Here is a 22,778-nt window from a genome sequence, read left to right on the forward strand (position 1 = left end):
TTAAATTTGATACAAAATATTTGTTCAAAATAGAAATACATGTATCACTTTCTAGACTTTGGTTTCACAATCAGAATTTATTGAATATTTTTGAGTATCCAACACAACATGGCAGCTATCAAGTGATAAAAGATGGAATGATTTTAATTACTGGTACTGTTATTTTTTTAATTTTAACTAATATGTTTCTAGGTGCCAGTTTACTGTATACACAAACATCTTTTTTGTTTTGAGGTGAAAATGTTTATTGTTTAACCTATTAGCCTTGTTTAAGTGATAACCTACTTTTTATAGCTGACTATGCGGTATGGGCTTTGCTCATTGTTGAAGGCCGTACAGTGACCTATAGTTGTTAATGTCTGTGTCATTTTGGTCTTTTGTGGATAGTTGTCTCATTGGCAATCATACCACATCTTCTTTTTTATATTTTTCTTAATACCTTTCTTTGATATAAAAAGATTTTGTCTTGAGGTTAACGATATAAAGAATGGAACTGTTGTGAAATTTGTGTACCAGTAATTTAATGTTCTATCTTGCTCAAAACCATAAGTTTTTATGCCCCACCTACGATAGTAGAGGGGCATTATGTTTTCTGGTCTGTGCGTCCGTTCGTTCGTTCGTTCGTCCGTCCGTCTGTTCGTTCGTCTGTTCGTTCGTCCGTCTGTCCCGCTTCAGGTTAAAGTTTTTGGTCAAGGTAGTTTTTGATGAAGTTGAAGTCCAATCAACTTGAAACTTAGTATACATGTGCCCTATGATATGATCTTTCTAATTTAAATGCCAAATTAGAGTTTTGACCCCAATTTTACGGTTCACTGATAGAAAATGATAGTGCAAATTTCAGGTTAAAGTTTTTGGCTTCAGGTTAAAGTTTTTGGTCAAGGTAGTTTTTGATGAAGTTGAAGTCCAATCAACTTGAAACTTAGTATACATGTGCCCTATGATATGATCTTTCTAATTTAAATGCCAAATTAGAGTTTTGACCCCAATTTTACGGTTCACTGAACATAGAAAATGATAGTGCAAATTTCAGGTTAAAGTTTTTGGCTTCAGGTTAAAGTTTTTGGTCAAGGTAGTTTTTGATGAAGTTGAAGTCCAATCAACTTGAAACTTAGTATACATGTGCCCTATGATATGATCTTTCTAATTTAAATGCCAAATTAGAGTTTTGACCCCAATTTTACGGTTCACTGAACATAGAAAATGATAGTGCAAATTTCAGGTTAAAGTTTTTGGTCAAGGTAGTTTTTGATGAAGTTGAAGTCCAATCAACTTGAAACTTAGTATACATGTGCCCTATGATATGATCTTTCTAATTTAAATGCCAAATTAGAGTTTTGACCCCAATTTTACGGTTCACTGAACATAGAAAATGATAGTGCAAATTTCAGGTTAAAGTTTTTGGCTTCAGGTTAAAGTTTTTGGTCAAGGTAGTTTTTGATGAAGTTGAAGTCCAATCAACTTGAAACTTAGTATACATGTGCCCTATGATATGATCTTTCTAATTTAAATGCCAAATTAGAGTTTTGACCCCAATTTTACGGTTCACTGAACATAGAAAATGATAGTGCAAATTTCAGGTTAAAGTTTTTGGCTTCAGGTTAAAGTTTTTGGTCAAGGTAGTTTTTGATGAAGTTGAAGTCCAATCAACTTGAAACTTAGTATACATGTGCCCTATGATATGATCTTTCTAATTTAAATGCCAAATTAGAGTTTTGACCCCAATTTTACGGTTCACTGAACATAGAAAATGATAGTGCAAATTTCAGGTTAAAGTTTTTGGTCAAGGTAGTTTTTGATAAAGTAGAAGTCCAATCAACTTGAAACTTAGTATACATGTTCCCTTTGATAAGATCATTCTAATTTTAATGCCAAATTAGAGAATTTATTCCAATTTCACAGTCCTTTAAACATAGAAAATGATAGTGTGAGTGGGGCATCCGTGTACTGTGGACACATTCTTGTTTCTTTCAGTTATAAAGCTTGCAACATATTGTGTTCCTACATTACATCAGCAGTGTAACATTAAAGTCTTGCTTGTGTTTTTTTGTGGAATTTTTTCCAAATTAAACTGATAAATGGACTGGGTTTTTTTGGAAGCCAATATTAGGCCTGGGCTTACTCACACAAGACACAAGGTTCTAAGTTATCTTTATTTTGTTGTTTTTTTTTTTTCATGCTGAGAATAAAATTGAGAATTGTATGATGTTGCTTTTAGCTTTCTCAGGTATTTAAGAGATTGAAATGACATATTTCTTATATAATCTTGTAATTGTTGATGTTAAATATTATTTTTGATTCTATAGGTTCTTATTCCACTAAAATAGAAATAATACAAATGCATGATTTATACACTCTCCCTGAACATGGCTTATATCTTCAGACTTTTTAAAAAAAAAATTAATATTTACTATGGATTTGCTATTATTTTCATAACACATGTATTTTATGTTTTATTTTATTGTATCATATATTCAGATCTGAAACATGTATAAAATCATTAGAAGCTAAAATATGTTGTTTATTTTTATTTAACATTTGATATCTCATATGTCAGTTCTAAAGCCAACCCTCAAGAGCCAGCCAGCCTCTTCGAGTCAATTATAAGTGATTATCAAGATGCAGAAATTAAAAGAAAATTAAAAAACTAGCTATTAAATTGCGCAAACTTTGTTTCAAAGTGAACTATGTGTAAATTAAATAAAGGGCTGCGCTTTAGCGCATGATACACCCGTTGCTCTTTTAACTTGTCTTTTATGCTTTAAATGAATTTATATGATCAACTAGAAATATATATACAAATCAAAAGGGATGTTACATTAATATATTCACCAAAGTTTCATAAAATCCCCCTTTTTTAAGTATAAAAATTCATTACTTAAGAAAACGTAAAATCTAAAATTTATAAAAATGGAAAGGGAGCTTATGTCAATAGATATAAACAATTTATCAAAGTTACATAAAATTTTGTGAAAGTGTTAGTTATTGTCCCAAAATTGGAAAATCCCCCCTTTTTTAAGCATAAAAATTCATAACACGGAAATGTAAAATCTAAAATTTATAAAAATTGAAAGGGAGCTTACATCAATAGATATAAACAATTCACCAAAGTTTCATGGACATTGGTGAAAGCCTTTTTGAGTTATTGTCTGAAGTGTTGAAAATCCCCCCTTTTTTATGAATAAAGCCCCATAAATCCAAAACTTAAAATCGGAAATTAAAAAAAAAACGAAAGGGAGCTTACGTCAATAGATATAAACAATTCACTTAAGTTTCATGGAAATTGGTGAAAGTGTTTTTGAGTTATTGTCCCAAGTGTGGACGACGGACGGACGGACAGACGGATGGACAGACAGACGGACGGATGGACGGACAGACGGACAACGGTATACCATAATACGTCCCGTCTAAAAGACGACGGGCGTATAAAAACTGTAAGAGCAAAATTTTTTTATCAGAACTATGAACATTTATTCAGTAATTTATATAAAAAGATGAATATACGGACCTAAAACTAGAAGTCAAAGAAGGCAGAAATCCCATAGACAAGAGAAAAAAGATGAACAGGCTACCAAAACATGCAAAAGTCTAGAAAAGCTACACTAAAAACTTCAGAATAAGTAACATCAACCTATCAAATACCTGTGCTCTTGAGTGGTAAGCAATTCCTGCTATAGAGCAGTGTGGTACCTGTCATGTTGATCATGTCAATTTAAAAAAAATAAATAGTGATAAGTCACATTAGGTGATGTCAAACAAGGAAATCATTTTACCTTCTGATTTACCAATTAAGCTACTGCAGTTACTTAAATAAACAACACCCCTTATCTTATTTTGTCAGTATTGAGTCTGTTGGAACCAATTGTTGTTACATTTATATAGGTATGATATATCCAACACAAAAGTAGGAACAAACACTATGCCATTATTCGATCATCAGAATTGAGTTTGTTTATTAAAAATGCTGTGGATTCATTATAATTTGTAGGATGCCAATTTTGATTGATTTTATGGTTAAGGATGTTTGCTCCTCTATTTTTTGAATGTTTGCCAGAATTTTGGAATCCTCTGGATTTATCCATGTATTATGACCATTAAAAATTTGCTCACTAACCCCTACTTTGCATATTTTTATTACATATTGTTTAAAAAGTCATATTTCAAAATCTTACAAAATTCTTGTTATTTTTTCATAGTTTTTTAAACAAAAAAGGTGCCAATGTTAAGTGAAAGAAAAATCTAGAGACAATTATTTCCCGCTAAATTTTCAGGAGCTTATATCTCGAAAAGCATATGGACCCTCCATTTTCTTTATTCATATACTATCAATTTATAACAGTCTTTTAAAAAGCTTGTTACTTTTAAACAGAGTAACGAACATCCTTAAACATGAACCAAGAATTTAAATCTTGAACAAAGTGGAATTTTGTATAGGCCTGTATGCAAACCTGAAATAAGACAACGAAATCAAATATCCACAAAATACAAAGTTCCCTCATTCCATGAAAATTGGTACGCATGAAAAATTAAATAAATCTGCAGTACAAGATCCAAACAAATATTGGACAAATTCATCAGAAAAATTATCATTCTTAAAGGTTTTGTCTTTTCTTGATGTGGGTGTATTTGATATGTGAGCTTGTTCAAGATCCTGTTGTTGAAACCAGTTTTTCAAATCATGTGACATTTGTATGATTGAAAACCTTACTACCTGCAAGAAATACAACATCAATTAGAATGAGAAACATTTTAGATAAGTTGATTTTTTTTGTCTGACCCAAATTTCAAAGTATTTAAGTAATATAATGTACTTCATTGAGATGAGAGAAAAGAAAGGACATGATGTGATAAATTCTTTATTTGGCCTAAACTTTTATTTAAGGTGGTACCCAACACCTTCATCAAAATTAATTTGGCTTGTTTAATTGTCATTAAATTTTGACAAATTATTTACTCTGATCATTTGACAAAAATATAAAAATTTAAAAAAATTTAAACCAACCAATTTATCAGAAAAATTACACTGGTTATATAGCAGTTTGACATACACTAATTTTGATCATTGAAAGCTTAATATTCCCTTAACAACACAACGTAATTAAAACTTTTAGCTGATTTTACAGAGTTATCTCCCTGTAGTGTTAGGTACCACCTTAAATATGAACTAAATAAATTTATGTTAATAGTTCAGGTAATTGGGAAATTAAAAACAAACCTATGAAGTCACAACAAATGCAGCTAAGAAAGAATCAAGAAAAAAACTTTTTACATATTGTGAAAAATATAAGGGAGCTACCATTTGATTTTTATGGGGGCTAGGATGAAATTTGAAAAAAATAGGCAGGACAGGAGGTTTGAGTAAAAAAAAAAGGCAGGATGAGACACTTGCAAAAAAAAAAGTCAGGACGACAATTTAGGTAAAAAAAGTCAGGATAATCTAGAAAAAAAAAGGCAGGACCCAAAAGAGTGAAAAATAAAAAAGCAGGACAGAGATTACAGCTAAAAAAAAATGCAGCACAAAATTTTTCATCCTTCAACACGGTGTCTTGGCTCACGCTGTAAAGGACCCCCATGAAATACTAGTGTAAAACCATTCAAAAGGGGAACCAACGGTCTAATCTATATAAAAAAATGAGAAAGGAGAAACACTTATGAACCTTTTCCCTTATCTGAAACAATAGTGTAACATCACAACATAGAAAGACACACTATGAAATATCAATTGAAATGGCTTAACTCAAGAAAAAAACGTAGTCTCACAAATGAACATACACTGAAGAATCACTGAAGGAATAAATTTGATCTATGATACAACATAAATACAAAGTTAATAAAAATAAAAGTATTATACTGCTGTGAAATGTTAAACAATTACAGAAAAACATCAACTTTGAAAAAATAACGTCATATTATACACAGGTAAATGAAAATATATGGTCATTTTATAGGTTCCTAATCAACTGAAACTGATTTTTTTCTTAAACATCATGTACCTCATAAATAAAATTTAGTAAATGAATAAATGTGGTTTTATTTAGATGATAACACAATGTTGACTGCTGTACCCCTATTTTTTTACTTTTTTACCTATTGTGTCTGTTTGTTTTGTTCAGGCATCGGTGAGTGACAATATAATGGAATTTGATGCGACTGTCATACAAGTGAAAGGTTTAGCTAGCTATAGAACCAGGTTCAATCCACCATTTTCTACATTTGAAAATACCTGTACCAAGTCAGGAATATGACAGTTCTTGTCCATTTGTTTTTGCTGCGTTTTGTTATTTGATTTTGCCATGTGATTATAAACTTTCCGAATTGATTTTCCTCTGAGTTCAGTATTTTTGTGATTTTACTTTTTTTTTTCTTATGTTAAGATACAGTTTAGTGGTAGATCCAGTGTTTAGAAAAACCTTTTATGTATTGATAAATCTATAATTATTGATAATTTTATCCTCAAAAAATTATGAAGGGTATTATTGTTACAGTATTCCGTAATCGATTTGTGCTTCTTTCCGAAATTGTTTGGGATAGTATTAGTTTTTTCGGAACAACTTAGTCTTTCCGAATTTGTTTGGGATATTATTAATTTATTTAGGAACTTCTCGGACTCTATCTTCAAAACTTATAAGCAAACGAAACAGGTAGATAAACAACACACCTGTTTTTATTTTTTAACAAGAAGGACTATTTATATATGAATTAATTAGGTTTTTGATGCATACATCATTATCATATAACCATATATTAATAGTTAAATTTTCTGTTTTGTTGATGGTCTACTTACAAATGACTTATTTGATATGAGTTTATACCACTTCAGGCACTTGAGTTTGTAGTCCCAGAAATAATTATGACGTCTTGAAAGGCTATTATAATTTTTTCTTTGACGCCTTACTTCAAAGCCTTTCAAGACGTCATAATTATTTGGACTATTGAGTCTGAGTCTTGCCTGTACATCCTTGTTTATGTAGTTGGCATCTATGAACTAAGAAATTCATCTACTTTTTTAACAGTCTGTCAACCCTGAGTTTGTGAGCAAAAACCCTGTACCTAGAGGGCAGGTTCAACTTTTATCAGTGGCATATATATAATCACCAAATTATTCTACTGAACAAACTTTCACAGTGGTCTTGTGGTAGTGTGTTGTTTGATGCAGTTGTGTCAGTCAAAGGCTAAAATTGATCTTTGCTGCTCTTGACCCTTGTGCATGCATCATAAAGAATTAAGCATACCTGCCAACTTTCACGATTTAGGCGTGTACTACACGATTTTGACCCTTTGACACGACTGCACGATCGTGATCGTGAAAAACCCTCTAAAACACGATTTTGTGAAAATCTACACGAAAAATATGATTGTTCCCGATTTTGATCTGTGTCTAATGGAATACAATTGTGTTCAGCCAATCAAATTCTATGTTTCTCATGATCAAATTAATCAGCCAATCAAAAAAGTTTTCTCTCAAGAATATTCTAACATCCTAGATTTTGAACTTGTGTTGTATTCCTCTGTTTGTTAAAATCGTGAACATGGCAAATGGTTTTTCACCTGCAAGGAGGTTCTTACATAAGAATAAGAATAAAAGCATGACTGATTGACAAACTTGAATGATGCAGTACTACCATAAAGATAATAAATAGTAGTTTATTCACTAATTTATTGATATTACACTTGATGTAACAAATGTTATAAATTTATGTATTCAATTAAATTACCAAATTAATTAAAGTACAATGTACTATTCTTTATTTTTCACATGGACAAAACAAAAACCCCCCACATGAGGAATCTCTTGAATGAGGGACTTCAAGTTAGTCAAGGGGTCAATTTACTCTTGTAAAAAATAAAATAAAAAAATCATTAAATGTACATTTTTTAACTTAAAAATGGGATATTCTATTAACATTATATTTAAAACAACTTTTCTAACTGAAGGGTCCAATTATTTTGAAAAATAAAGAAGTTATAAGGCCAAGAACATATCAAAATTCTTGAACATGTGTTGACCATATAATACCATAGCCAGAAATTAGTAGTGGTTTTGCTAATTAATATTCATAATATGTAAATGAGAATTGTACCACGTGATAGTACTTTGAACTGGACTGGCTTGATAGACTTGATATCGTTAAATTCTTTAAAACACGGATATTATAAGTTGCCCGTCACAGAGTCCTTATTTACAATCACTTTGATATTTCCGTAAAGTTGTCAGGCGGTCAAAATCAAAACAATGAACGCGAATTTAGTAAATTGTTCGTGCTTTCGTGAGTTTGTTCTTCTTGAAATAGTGACATTTTAATTTTACGTGGGAACCTAGAGTTCAACGACTACACATACAAGGTTTGGACTTGCTTATTCTTTGGAAATTCAAGTTTCATATTTCACCCCGGCAACCTGTTTTTGTAATGACCTTGTAAGCCAATTTTCAACACGAAGTTTGCAAATTTGACGTTTCAGCCATTTTAGCCTGTATTTTACACTGCTATGTTAAGAGCCTCTCGCTTCGATTTTTAAAATAGCTCAGGAACCTGTATTTTTGCAACAACAGTCATTATGTTTCGTTTAAATGGTGTATATTGTTGTGTATATTCATTTTCTGCCCCGGCAACCTGTCTATCACTTAAATTAAAATTAAAACAGACATTTTTTCAAAATTCCCTATCATTTTAATGTAATTTCCGTGACCCGTATCCGATTTCTTTAGTATAATATTCAAATAAGCAAAGTGGCGTTGATTTCTGGATATGCCAGATATATCATATATCATATCATAGATGTATGGGAAAAGTTTCTTCAAACTTCAAATATGTGCTCATTTTTACTTAAAGAAAAAAGTGGTTTTTAATGTCTTTACATTGAGGGGTTACCCCTAGGTGTTGTTCCCAACCTGATAAAGGTCCTTCTTTGTGCATAATTTTGAATTGGAAAAGTCAACAATTATTTAATATCCTTACACATGAAATTAATTCCTGGTCTTGCAGCCACATGTTCATCTTTTCTACTGATATATAATAACTAGAATCATGCAAATAAAAATAAACTTAAGAAAAAGGCATGTAAGCTCATCTTACAAATATGACACTTTTTCTAGACCATAAAACAGCACGCGCAAAATAGTCGTCGCAAAGTATTGTAACTATGGTAACCTTTGAAATTGTTTTCGCGCACTAAAACCCCCAAGGGCACTTTTAAAAGTTGGCAGGTATGATTAAGGCAAAGACTGGTTACAATGTAGCTTGGAGTTAGAATAATGTGTCCGAGTAGTGACATGCCTCCCTGTGGTCTCTTACCTTGTGAACTAGCATTTTAAGTCTGTTTCAAGCCCTTGGTCTAGTATAATTATTTTATATTTTATATATCTAGTTATTTAATGCTGGATGTTAAACAGCCATCCATTTGATAACCAATGGCACTTTCAAGTTTATTTAAAACACAAACAAGTAACTTGTTCAAAGTAATTAGTTGTTTGATAACCAGCAAGACCTAGGGCTTTTAGTTTTTTATAAAAAGAAATCTCAAACTGAACAATGAAGAAACAATCTATATGGTTATATTGTTCAGAAATTTTTTCATACATGAAGGTTTGATCAGGTCAATATTTTTAAGTATTTGTGCATCTATGATGAAATATTATATCATAGATATAGGAAGATGTGGTGTGAGTGCCAATGAGACAACTCTCCATCCAAATAACAATTAAAAAAAAGTAAACCATTATAGGTCAATGTACGACCTTCAACACGGAACCTTGGCTAACACCAAACAACAAGCTATAAAGGGCCCCAAAATTACTAGTGTAAAACCATTCAAACGGGAAAACCAACGATCTAATCTATATAAAATAAAAAACTGAGAAACGAGAAACACATATAACTTACATAAACAAACAACAACAACTGTACATCAGATTACATACATGTAACACTTAACAGTTGAAGCTGATTGGTACACTGAGTGAATGGACAAATGTTGTCATCAATAGTTTTTTCTATGTTTATATGTTTCATGTGAATACACATTTTTTTTTAAATATTATATTGCCCTTTTCAATTTATCATGTTTGTTGTTGAATTTAAACAAATTATAGTGTCAGTGATGAAAGACCCAGACTTGTCTGACAGTTTTATAATTGTTGGTAATTTTGTCTTTTTAAAAATATATTCAAATAGCACCATTTGATTTGAAACTGTACAGGTACAATGTACCACATTTCATATTTATTCAAATAATTCTGTCACCATGATGTTATAGGTGTCAGACCACCATTAAAAATCCCTATCTGTTCAACCAAATTTTGCAATTTTCAAAGCTTTCTAAATATTTTACCTTAAGTTTAACTTCAAGGAAACCAGGTATATCCTGAATTGTACATGTATCACCTTTCTACATGCTAATTTTCAACCAATGTTTAAAGTCTTATTAGAAATTTCTGATCTTGAAAACACAGGTACTACCAAAATAACTCCCGGTTTTCTGGAAATCTTAAATTAGTGTACTATGTAGCGCATTAATCTTGAATTTTTAATGCAAACTCATAGACAAGTGAATTTTGACTCAAAATGGTCTAAATGTATCTTCCTTTCATCAAAAGTTTCATTTCTGCAAATTTGTTGGTTAGTTTAAGTAAACAATGACATCAAATGTAGGCCTACTTTCTCATACGTTCTAAATTGGAGGGAGTAATTTGTGGTCTTACACCTATAAAGCCCTGGAAAGAACACTAAGATTAGATTATCATTCTCATTCTCAATACATCTTCATTATCATTTGATTTTTTTAAGTTGAATAGGCTAAATATGTGATTTTTAAAGCAAATTATAGAATAAATTTGAAAATTCTTGAGATTATAGAAGTATTATATTAGAATTCTATTTCAGAAACAAATATCTAAGTGAATGATGAATACCATGTGATGTGATTTTATAAGTCAGTTTTACAGAGGCATCATGGGAGAAAGTAGCAAAGCACTATATGCCAGGATGTTGGTGGATGTTGTTATTGGCCCAGTCTTGGACAATGTAAGTATTGACAGTGAAACCTCCTGAAGCAGTCATGTTGTTATTGGCCCAGTCTTGGACAATGTAAGTATTGACAGTGAAACCTCCTGAAGCAGTCATGTTGTTATTGGCCCAGTCTTGGACAATGTAAGTATTGACAGTTAAACCTTCTGAAGAAGTCATGTTGTTATTGGCCCAGTCTTGGACAATGTAAGTATTGACAGTGAAACCTCCTGAAGCAGTCATGTTGTTATTGGCCCAGTCTTGGACAATGTAAATATTGACAGTGAAACCTTCTAAAGCAATCATGTTGTTATTGGCCCAGTCTTGGACAATGTAAGTATTGACAGTGAAACCTCCTGAAGCAGTCATGTTGTTATTGGCCCAGTCTTGGACAATGTAAGTATTGACAGTGAAACCTCCTGAAGCAGTCATGTTGTTATTGGCCCAGTCTTGGACAATGTAAGTATTGACAGTGAAACCTCCTGAAGCAGTCATGTTGTTATTGGCCCAGTCTTGGACAATGTAAGTATTGACAGTTAAACCTCCTGAAGCAGTCATGTTGTTATTGGCCCAGTCTTGGACAATGTAAGTATTGACAGTTAAACCTTCTGAAGAAGTCATGTTGTTATTGGCCCAGTCTTGGACAATGTAAGTATTGACAGTGAAACCTTCTCAAGCAGTCATGTTGTTATTGGCCCAGTCTTGGACAATGTAAGTATTGACAGTGAAACCTCCTGAAGCAGTCATGTTGTTATTGGCCCAGTCTTGGTCAATGTAAGTATTGACAGTGAAACCTCCTGAAGCAGTCATGTTGTTATTGGCCCAGTCTTGGACAATGTAAGTATTGACAGTTAAATCTTCTGAAGCAGTCATGTTGTTATTGGCCCAGTCTTGGACAATGTAAGTATTGACAGTTAAACCTTCTGAAACAGTCATGTTGTTATTGGCCCAGTCTTGGACAATGTAAGTATTGACAGTTAAACCCTCAGAAGCAGTCATTTTTTACAGGAAGTTGTGTAAAACGAAAGGGATCATATAGCAAACAGCATTATAATCTATTTTCAATAAGAATTGAATGTTTCTTTTTGTAAATTTATTGGGGTGTAAAAGCATTGACCGAAGTACATTTTGTAAGAAGCGCGGAAGCGCTTCATTCTAAAAATGTGCGCACGGTCAACGCTTTTACAACCCTAAAAAGTTACAAAAAGAAACATTCAATACTTATAATTACATTTTTTAGCTATGATCATGAAAACACGAATTTTATATATTTTTTTATTTAATTCACCTGTGCACTTTATTGTTGGACCACATGTTATCATGAATGAAAAGTTGTATTGAGCAATGCAACTGCTTACAGAATATATGTGATGTGCAGTTTGCCAATCAGAATAACGTATTATAATGAAACATACATCTAATGTAATTATTCTCCTATAAATGCAACATTTTACAGTGGTCTCTTGATGCAGATCAAAAACAGTAAAATTTGACAAAAGACCACTTTCGAGTTTGTCTTTCACTGGAAAAAACACGTCAATTATTATGGTTCATCAAGTGTCTTAGTTATTGTGCAGAATAAACTAGAAATAATGTTTGTCCTGTAGGTACTAATCACAATTCCCTAATGACAGCAGTGCCGGATGTCAATTATGAGAATTCAATTTGCCGAAATATGTTCAATATAGCTTTATAGTTTTCTTGCCAATTGCTCAACGTGGGAAGGGAAGTGACAATGCCATATACATGTAACACACTAAATGCATTGAACTTGAAAGTTGTCTATTGTACAAAATGTATAAGTACAAGTTACCAACAGAAAAAAATGTAAACAGTTTGTACCTTATTATTACCATAATATGGGTGAACAACCTAGCCTGTGACAACCATATCAAAATATAGAACTAACGATTTCATTATTTTCTTAATATGATTCCTTAAAAGACCGACATCATCTCTTAAAGTGTTTGCTTAAAGCTTGTAGTGATTGTTTTAGAATTTTTGTATGATAAAAAAAAAAACATATGTGTTCTTTTTGCAAAATCATATTTAATAATATATGACATAATGGTTTAATATTTTGTAGTTAGAAAAGAAAGACATATCTGCAGCCCATACATTGAGAGCAGCTTTCTCAAAGGTATTTGTATTAATTGAGAGCGTTCATTGTCATTAAAACAACTCTACTATATTGGACAGTTGATTAGTTATCTGCTGTTTAGGACGTTTGATAAATGTCCCATGGGTCAACAAGAAAATAATATATACTTTTTCTCATGAAATATACATGCTGAACATCCATTATTACAATAAGCTTAATAAAAATTTATTGGATGCAATCTTATTTGATAGTTAACACTTATAAGTTTCTGCTTAATGATAGGGGGACAAAAGGATTCCTGTTTGTAATTTTGTATGTTATGCCCTTTGATGACTTAAACAAGAATGTGTCCAAAGTACACGGATGCCCCACTCGCACTATCCTTTTCCATGTTCCATGGACCGTGAAATTAGGTAATTATCTAATTTGGCATTAAAATTAGAAAGATCATATCATAAGCAACAAGTGTACTAAGTTTCAAGTTGATTGGACTTCAGCTTCATCAAAAACTACCTTGACCAAAAACTTTAACCTGAAACTCCCACTTTCATTTTCTATGTTCAGTGGACCGTGAAATTGGGGTCAAAAGTCTAATTTGGCTTAAAAATTAGAAAGATCATCTCATAAGCAACAAGTGTACTAAGTTTCAAGTTGATTGGACTTCAGCTTCATCAAAAACTACCTTGACCAAAAACTTTAACCTGGACGGACGAACGGAACCACAGACGGACAGACGGACGAACGGAGCCACAGACCAGAAAACAAAATGCCCCTCTACTATTGTAGGTGGGGCATAAAAATTGAAATGATCACTCTTTATGAACTCAACCTATTTCACACTTTTTGGATTTGAATGAAATTCGTATGCAAGTATTTACTTAAATAAATGTTCATTATTATATTTCAGGCTGACCACACACTGCCAGGGTTTGTATATGATACAATTAGAGGTATGCTGAGGAAAGCTGAAATGACAGATAAAGTAGATATGTGTGAAACATTACTGAGACTAGGAGGCACTCAAGATAGTGATGGTATGATTTCAAATTTCAAATTGTATTTACTCTAAAAAGAGGCTGAAAATGGATTTTTTTATAGCTAATTAAAATCATTTTAAATCAAATGGTCTGCAACTTTTTCATGATAACTGATGAGACATAGTCTGATTTCCCAAGTTATTTCATGTTCAAGCAAGCTAACTTCAGCTGAAGTTAAACAAATTATAAATATGAATATACTCACATTTGATCTTTGTTACGATTATTTTCTGAAAGTACTCTTGTTAAACTAGATGCTTTGTCAGTGTATACATACAAAATGTATCATATTACTAGGACAATTTTGTATAAATTATATACCAATAAGAATTAGAATTAGAAAAAGTATTTTAAGTAAATTAATCTTTGAAATCTGAATATTTGCAGAACTTAAATTATATCGCCCAGAAAAGACATTTCAAGACTTAAGCAGATGTGCTTCTGGTTTGAAAATGATTCTTGGTAGGATACCAGATCAAATTTATGACAGAAAACAGTTTTTAGAAACAATAAAGTAAGTACATCTTGTATTTGCAGATAAATAATTATAGTCTAAGTGACACTAACTTTTTATAACGACTTAATGTTGATGGTTTTGAAAATTGATATGGTCTACTTTATTTGGATCAGAATTTGGTACTTTTATTGTTGAAATGCAGTGGCGGATCCAGCCATTTTAAAAAAGGGGGGTTCCCAACCCAGAGTAAAGGGGGGGTTCCAACTATATGCTCCCATTCAAATGCATTGATCGGCCAAAAAAAAGGGGGGTTCCAACCCCCGGAACTCCCTCCTGGATCTGCCACTGAGATGTTATCTCTGCTTATATCATAAATTATTAAATATATCATAATTAAAATCAGTTACAATTCCTACTCTTTAACCATATCTATTCTTATTGTCTAAACAAGACTTTTAGAGTAATAGAATGTATGTGTTGTTATTATGCCTCATTTACGGGCATTATGTTTTCTGGTCTGTTCGTCAGTTCGTTCGTCCTTTCTTCTGTCCCACTTCAGGTTAGTGTGTTTGGTCCTTCAGGTTTAAAGTTTTTGGTCAAGGGTTTTTGATGAAGTTGAAGTCCAATTAACTTATAACTTAGTACACAGGTTCCCTATGATATGGTTTTTCTTATTATAAATTTTCAATGCCACATTAGATTTTTTACCCCAATTTCATGGTCCACTGGACATAGAAATTATGATAGTGGGAGTGGGGTATCCTAGTACTATGGACACATTCTTGTTCTCTAATACATCTACATCTGATGTGTGACAAAACTTTTCAAATAAATTAACAGGCTGTGTCCTGTGATATAATGATGTGTCAGTGGCGGATCTAGAAATTTTCATAAGTGGGGGCCCACTAACTATCTAAGAGGGTCATGCTTCAGTGATTCTCTATATAATCAAATAAATTTTTCTTAGAAAAAGGGGGGTGTAGACCCCCTCCCTAAATTTGTCTCTATGTGTTATGGTCAGTAGATTATTAAACCTTTTGTAATATTTTACAGAGAAATAGCTAGTTCAATCAAACTGTTACTAGATGCCTTCAACAAAGTGATAGAAGATGTTCCTTCTAGTGACAGTGGGAGTAAACAGGTATTATGATAGAGCTTACTAACAAGTTAACCTATGTTATATAAATTTTATAATTACACCCTGTGGGTGTATACTGTTTTACCTCTGTATGTCCGTCCTTCCATCCCATGATTATCTTTTGTCACATCTTTGTTAGGAAGTAAATCATAAGGATTCTGAAATGTTCTATCAGGATTTATATAAGTTAGCTATACTGTGTGATGTGTTTTCAGATTCATCACTCAACAACTTCCTGGGTGGGCAGGGGTTATTATCAGATAGCAGTCTCTTGCAGTTCCACTTGTTTTACCTATCTTAAACCAGGATGAGATGTTCTGTTGATGATATTTTTGGAACCTTTATTATAATTGATCTGGTATTCAAAGCTATGAAATAGATTTTTGGCAGTTTTGATATAATTTATTGTCCTCAACTTTAGAAAGCTGCCTTTAGTTTTCTTTACGCTATAAAGTTTTGTCATCATTGAAAAATACCATGGATTAAATAATGTCACTGGTTAAAACTGTTTATTCATACATATGATACTTAAAGACGGTTTTCCCAGTTACGGGTAAAGATTTATCTCCTCGAATATAATTTTTTTTCATTTTGATAACATAATTTCTAATTTCTTATTGTTCTTGTGAATATAAATGAAAAACAAATTTCAAACATTGAAAATTGTATATAAAGATTAATTTGTTTGTAGATCTTAGAAGACAGGAAAAAAGAATTTGTAAGATATTCGAAGAAATTTAGTAACATGTTGAAGGAGTTTTTCAGAGATAGCAGTCAGTAAGTACATTTATATTAATCAGAAACCATTTTTTTCTAGCATTTTGTCTACTCTAATTTCAAGTTTGTAGGTATTTGAGCATATTACAAAGGCACCTATAGCATTGTTTATAAGCCAGTATTCTTCATGGTAAAATCAATATAAATTCAAGTCCCCCTGAATTATTTCTTAACTCTCTTTTACAGGACTTGTACTCGAAAATATCAGGCAATGATGTCAGATATCAGTGCAGCAAGGTCACATGCTCAAGTCTATTCTCATTAATTAATCAATGAAATGCACACAACTTCATTCAAACAATCAAACAACAGTCTAATCATTTTGTATGTGCAAAAGTAGTTTTTCTTTTCATTTTTCTTCATATTCTCAAACAATATGATATTCTTGCTGATAAAAAACAAATATGTCATTAATCTATATGTATTAAATTACCAAATGTCATACATAACTGCCAAAATTATGATAAAAAAAAACCTACATATATATATATAGACGAGTTGTATATACATTATGTACACAGCCATGTATCACCATCATTGATGGCGATCCGATGGATACATCTGTTGTAGAGTTGTCACTGACTCAGACGTACTTATATATATATATATATATATACAACTCGTCTAAACATCAACCCAACAATGTTAGATCTGTAAATTTGCTTTCGCAAATTTTTGGTTCTTCCCTCGCCGGGATTCGAACCCATGCTACTGTGATATCGTGGCACCAAATCGCCTGCACTGCAGCCGTCCCGCTAGACCACACGACCACCTGGGCTCTACAATAATAGAGCTTTCGCTGGCCGTGTGTTACCTTTCCTCGTCAGTTTTAATCTAGCGGCGTACTACAGTACATGATATATAAGGCATGAAGATGTTATTGTTATAGATCAGCTAAATTATCTATAGTAAAGGATCCTACAAATTAATGTAATATACAGTCACAGAAAATTATTATATTTATATTCGCAAATTTACAGATCTAACATTGTTGGGTTGATGTTTAGACGAGTTGTATATACATTATGTACACAGCCATGTATCACCATCATTGATGACGATCCGATGGATACATCTGTTGTAGAGTTGTCACTGACTCAGACATACTTATAAATATAATTATTTATCCGGAGTTGTAATCCGGAGTTGTAATAATGAACACAGAAGATTATAAATTAGAGGTAGAAAAGGAATTAGATAACAACGATACGTACAAAGCAATAGATAAGGATCTAACACAGAAAAATGAAAATAAAGTAAAAAAACTCATAGAAAATTTATGTAAAAGAGAAATAATAGACAAAGACATGAAAAAATATCTCTTACCGAAAGGAACATGTCCCGGAAAGGTACAAGCCAATCCGAAATTACACAAAAAAAATCACCCAGTTAGAACAATTATTAATGGGCGGAACCATCCCACAGAAAAAATCGCGGAAATAGTCGAAAACGAGCTTTCGGAGAATGTTCGAAACTTGCCCACCTATATCAAAGACACAACAGATTTTTTAAACAAATTAAATGCAATACAACAGCCTTTACCAGACAACGCAATAATGTTTTGTTTAGATGTAACTAAATTATATCCAAGCGTACCAAGAAAAGAAGCACGAGAAGCATGCAAATCAGCACTAGAAAATCAAACTAACACATCAATCCCAACTGAAGATGTTCTTAAAATGATGGATTTAGTCATTGAAAACAATAATTTTAGCTTCAACGGAAAACACTTTTTACAAACCGAAGGAACAGCTATTGGTTCCCATCTAGGCATGAATTATGCTTGCACCTACCTCGGACAATGGGAAGAAAATTTATTTCAAAACAGCAATTTACAACCATTTTCATATTGGAGATATGTTGATGACATCTGGGGAATATGGGAACATGGTTTAGATAAACTAAAAGAATTTCACGAAATGTCAAACAGTTTGCATCCGCGAATTAAAACAGAAATGCGTTACTCAACTGAAAAAATTGAATTCCTTGATGTGTTTGTACACATAGAAAACGGACAACTTAAAACAGATCTTTATACGAAATCAACAGATAACCAGTACTTACATGTGTCGTCGAGCCATCCAAACTCCGTAAAAAATGCTATACCGTATGGACTCGGTATACGTGTCAAAAGAATTTGCTCAACAGAAGAAAATTACAAAACAAGAAGAGAAGAAATAAAAACGCACCTAAGAAAACGTGGATACAATAACTCGTCAACTGAAGTTCAATTGAAAAAAGTCGACAATTTAAACCGAGAAGATCTATTACAGTACAAACCGAAGAAAGAAAACAACAGGGTACCTTTAGTAATTACTTTTTCCAAAGCGCTTCCAAATGTACATTCAATTCTTAGAAAAAATCTTAAAATTCTCCATCAATCTGAAAGACTAAAGAAAATATTCTCCGATTCGCCTATCGTGGCATTTAAACGTGATAACAACATAAAAGACATCTTAGTGCACAAAAAGCATAATTTACTATTTTATAAACAAACTAATGGATGTGGACCATGTGGTAAACATTGTGCATTATGCTCACATATAAATGAAACCAAGGTATTTTGTGACAACACCGGCAAAGAATATACCATTCAGGGACAAATAAATTGTAAAACCGTAGGCGTAGTATATGCAATTAATTGTACAAAATGTGAAAAAGTTATATATGTAGGACAAACGGGTGATACACTATATCAACAAATGCTATTGAACTTTTCAAAAATAAGAACACAGAAAACAGAAGATCCAGTAGCCAACCATTTCATTCAGAACAATCATTCAATGACAAATTTAAAAGTTACCGCCATAGAAAGAGTATTTGGGACAGAAACTTACAGAAAAACCAAAGAAGCCTTTTGGATAAAAAAATTAAAAACTTTAGAACCTGAAGGACTCAACACAATGTATGAACGATAATAAAAATATTTATATTAAAAAAGCGAAAAACGCGGCAAATGAACGTCATAGAAGTTATTATAACGTAATGTATCCAAGCAATGTAATTGTTGTTTCAATGTTGTCATTTATTCCAATGAAGAAGGCCGTAATGGCCGAAACGTATGGGAATTTGTGTTATAGTTTTTATTATATATATATATAAAAGTGTGGTGAGGGGTATGGTCTATGGTGGACATTTAATGTTGTTTGAAGCTGTTTTATTAATAATTCAATTTTGCTTTCAGGAAACAGAATGTTTTCCTGAGTGCCAACTTCCTTATATACCAGACCAACGTTATTCTACGAACAGTTAAACAAGAATGTTGTTGATACTAAATATTGGTTAGTCAAAAAACTAAAGTACAAAAAAATATGCAGAAAAATTTAAAAACCAAAAACTTTTGAGGACGTTTTTGTTTGTTCGTACACTTGTTAGTGATGACACCTTAAATTGAGTATGACCAAACATGTTTCAGAACATTTCTCAATCATTTTTTTGTTGTTGTCTTTATTATGTTGGACAAACTAGCATTGTTAATTATTTTATTTCAGCATTATGTACCTACTACTATGTAATACTTCAGGCTGTTTTAAAAGTGTTCAAACTATATTAGGGGTCTGACCATAAATTTCTTGTGAATCAAAGTTGCTGAATTTATGACTGGGTTCTATTTTTAGGAAAGTTTTCTGATCACTTATTATGTAGTCATAATTTTTTTGTAACATCTAAAAGACAGAGATGGGTGTTCTATATTTTTTTCTAAAGATAGAAATAATAGTGAGATTCAGCAGATTCCTTCAAGGACTACATCTATAAGAAAAGAACTCTTAAATTTTGGAGTATGATATAAATATATATATTCTGTTATTTCAATATCAAAATATTTTACACTACCATCTGATAAGTGTTGTGAGTGTAATATTTCTATCAAGAACCAGTAAAATAATTGTAATTTTACTGTAAACATAGTGTATGGTCTGATGTTTGATGGGAAGAAACACTTTTATATGGGGTTGTGTTTCAATTGTTGATTAATGCAATATATCTTTTTGTTATTATTTGTGTAATATGATAAAATACAACCTTTTGGTTTATTCTAGTTCATGAATGTGTTTTAACATGTAAGGGTAAGTGATGTTAACAGTGGTAAAAATGCAGAAACGCAATGACATTGTGAAAAATTACTGGTACTATGTATATACCAATATACATATTTTAAATAGTCTATATATACTTAATTTGCAATATGAAACATTAATACATGTACAAATGTATATGTATATAATTCTTGTTGACTCATATGCTGATGTTTTTTTCTTCATTATTTTCATTTATAAGTAATTGATAAAATTATGGGCAATATGAAGATTACATTGTACTTTCAGTAAAAGATATGCTGAACTAAGATTATTTTTTAGGTAAAGATTGCATGAAATGCAATCAAAACCTTATGGGACTGACTTAATATCTAAATGTTCCAAGGCTTATCACTAGCTTTTTTGATACACAAAATATAGTGCATTGATCATAACATTCTATACATCTTATCCATGAACATTTCTAGAAATTTATCAATGTAATATATGTTCAGTTATTCGAAGCACAAAATGATGTTACACCTGTCAAGAAAATTACATAACTTTTGCAAGGTGCAGGAATCTAATATCTGTTCTAAACATAGAATGATGTCATTGTTAAAATCATCTTAAAAAATTTGGAGTTGCCTAGTATTACTGTTAAATCAACAACAACCAATGCAATGTTAAATTTTACTTCACACTGATAAATTGAAGCAATCTTTACCGTCTAGTGGCTACAAGCACTTTAAGTTAATCTTTTTGGCAAAAGCTTTAAATGACTTTGAAAACATGGAAATCAGTAGCATGGTCAATGAATTAACTATTTACAAAATCTTATTACATTTGTACTATCTTTCTATGGTAAGCAGAGGAGGAATTATTGCTGTTGAACAATATTTAAAAACATCATTTACTGTCATTTTTTTTAATAAGAACAAAAGACTAATGAGTTAATTAGTTGAAAAGTTATCTTTGCTATCATTATTTTCTATTATTGGTACATCGAATATTTTGTATTAAGTTATTGTTATTTTCATTTTTATGCTTTCTCAGTATAAACCATTCACATGTTAACCAGTTCGTTGTCTTGCAACTTGTCAGTTAAATTTGAATTTTATCAAAAGATATTGAAAACTTTTTAGGTGTTGAATTCAATATTCTTATAACAAGGTGGCTCACTGTAACCAGCAATTTAGTTTCAACAATTTTCAATTTTTTTAAAACTTGAATACAATTGATAGTTTATACCACATTCAGAAGAGATTATTTTTTTAATTTCATAATCTTAATTTATGAATACTAGTACATGGTTGTAATGTTTTTGTTTAAATCAAATTTTTATCATTTCTGTTCACAATGTTTTTTTGTTTTTTTTTATTTATGCCTTAAATCAAAGACAATAGGTGTTCACAATTTTTTTTTTTGGAACAACAAACTTTTATATTATATTGCAATATAGTCTTTTATAATTTATATTAAATAATTTATATATTATGAGTATATGTTTGTGCATTGTACTGAAAATTGATACATTAGATTTAAAATAAATTGAAATATTTTTTGAAATGTGTCTTTTACTGTCTCCACCTGCCATAATACTACCTCAAATCACCAACATCTCACTTTCTGTTACCATCCTGCCAAGATGTTTTCTGTATACTTTTTATGCCCCAATTAAGGGGCATTATGTTTTTCAGACTGTGCGTTCATTCATCTGACCATCTGTCTGTCCTGCTTCAGGTTTATTTTTTTGATCAAGATAGTTTTTGATGAAGTTGAAGTCTTGGAAGTAAGTACACATGTTCCCTATAGTATGATCTTTCTAGTTTAAAGCCAAATTAGAGTTTTGATCCCAATTTCATGGTCCACTGAACAAATAGAATTATAGTGTGAGTGGGGCATCCATGTTCTATGGACACATTCTTGTTATTACTTCTTTCTGTAGTCACCTCTCTAAATCTGTCATCCATCATCTTTTTTTTTGTTTGCAAAATCAATATTCTGACTCCAACTTTCATGAGTACTACAACAAGAATGTGTCCTCAGTACACGAATGCCCCACTCGCACTATCATTTTCTATGTTCAGTGGACCGTAAAATTGGGGTAAAAACTCTAATTTGGCATTATAATTAGAAAGATCATATCATAGGGAACAGGTGTACTAAGTTTGAAGTCGATTGGACTTCAACTTCATCAAAAACTACCTTGTCCAAAAACTTTTAACCTGAAGCAGGACAGACGGAGGAAT

The 22,778-nt window shown here is 31.7% G+C and overlaps 1 protein-coding gene across 2 annotated transcripts; it reads left to right on the forward strand.

Annotated features, from left to right (window-relative positions):
- The first annotated feature begins 6,617 nt into the window (after nucleotides 1-6,617).
- LOC143069389 (programmed cell death protein 10-like) lies at nucleotides 6,618-22,095 on the forward strand. 2 transcript variants are annotated; one of them, XM_076244002.1, is made up of 8 exons: nucleotides 6,618-6,638; nucleotides 10,878-11,018; nucleotides 13,087-13,140; nucleotides 14,009-14,135; nucleotides 14,526-14,652; nucleotides 15,649-15,736; nucleotides 16,425-16,510; nucleotides 19,695-22,095. In XM_076244002.1, exons 2-8 carry the CDS (start codon nucleotides 10,947-10,949, stop codon nucleotides 19,777-19,779), a joined length of 639 nt encoding a protein of 212 aa, XP_076100117.1. In that variant the 5' UTR covers nucleotides 6,618-6,638; nucleotides 10,878-10,946; the 3' UTR covers nucleotides 19,780-22,095. The 2 variants fall into 2 exon arrangements, with proteins under 2 accessions (XP_076100117.1, XP_076100116.1); XM_076244001.1 differs by lacking the exon at nucleotides 6,618-6,638 and adding an exon at nucleotides 6,684-6,704.
- The last annotated feature ends 683 nt before the right edge of the window (nucleotides 22,096-22,778 follow it).

Source organism: Mytilus galloprovincialis, chromosome 3 (assembly GCF_965363235.1).
Source record: "Mytilus galloprovincialis chromosome 3, xbMytGall1.hap1.1, whole genome shotgun sequence".
NCBI lineage: Eukaryota > Metazoa > Mollusca > Bivalvia > Mytilida > Mytilidae > Mytilus > Mytilus galloprovincialis.

What these genes read in the sequence shown, in the direction of transcription:
- LOC143069389 (XM_076244002.1), top strand. Translation starts at nt 10,947, where the DNA reads ATGGGAGAAAGTAGCAAAGCACTATATGCCAGGATGTTGGTGGATGTT. An exon ending in TGAGAGCAGCTTTCTCAAAG is followed by an intron (nt 13,141 to 14,008) that starts GTATTTGTATTA and finishes ATTATATTTCAG; the next exon opens with GCTGACCACACACTGCCAGG. An exon ending in CAGTTTTTAGAAACAATAAA is followed by an intron (nt 14,653 to 15,648) that starts GTAAGTACATCT and finishes AATATTTTACAG; the next exon opens with AGAAATAGCTAGTTCAATCA.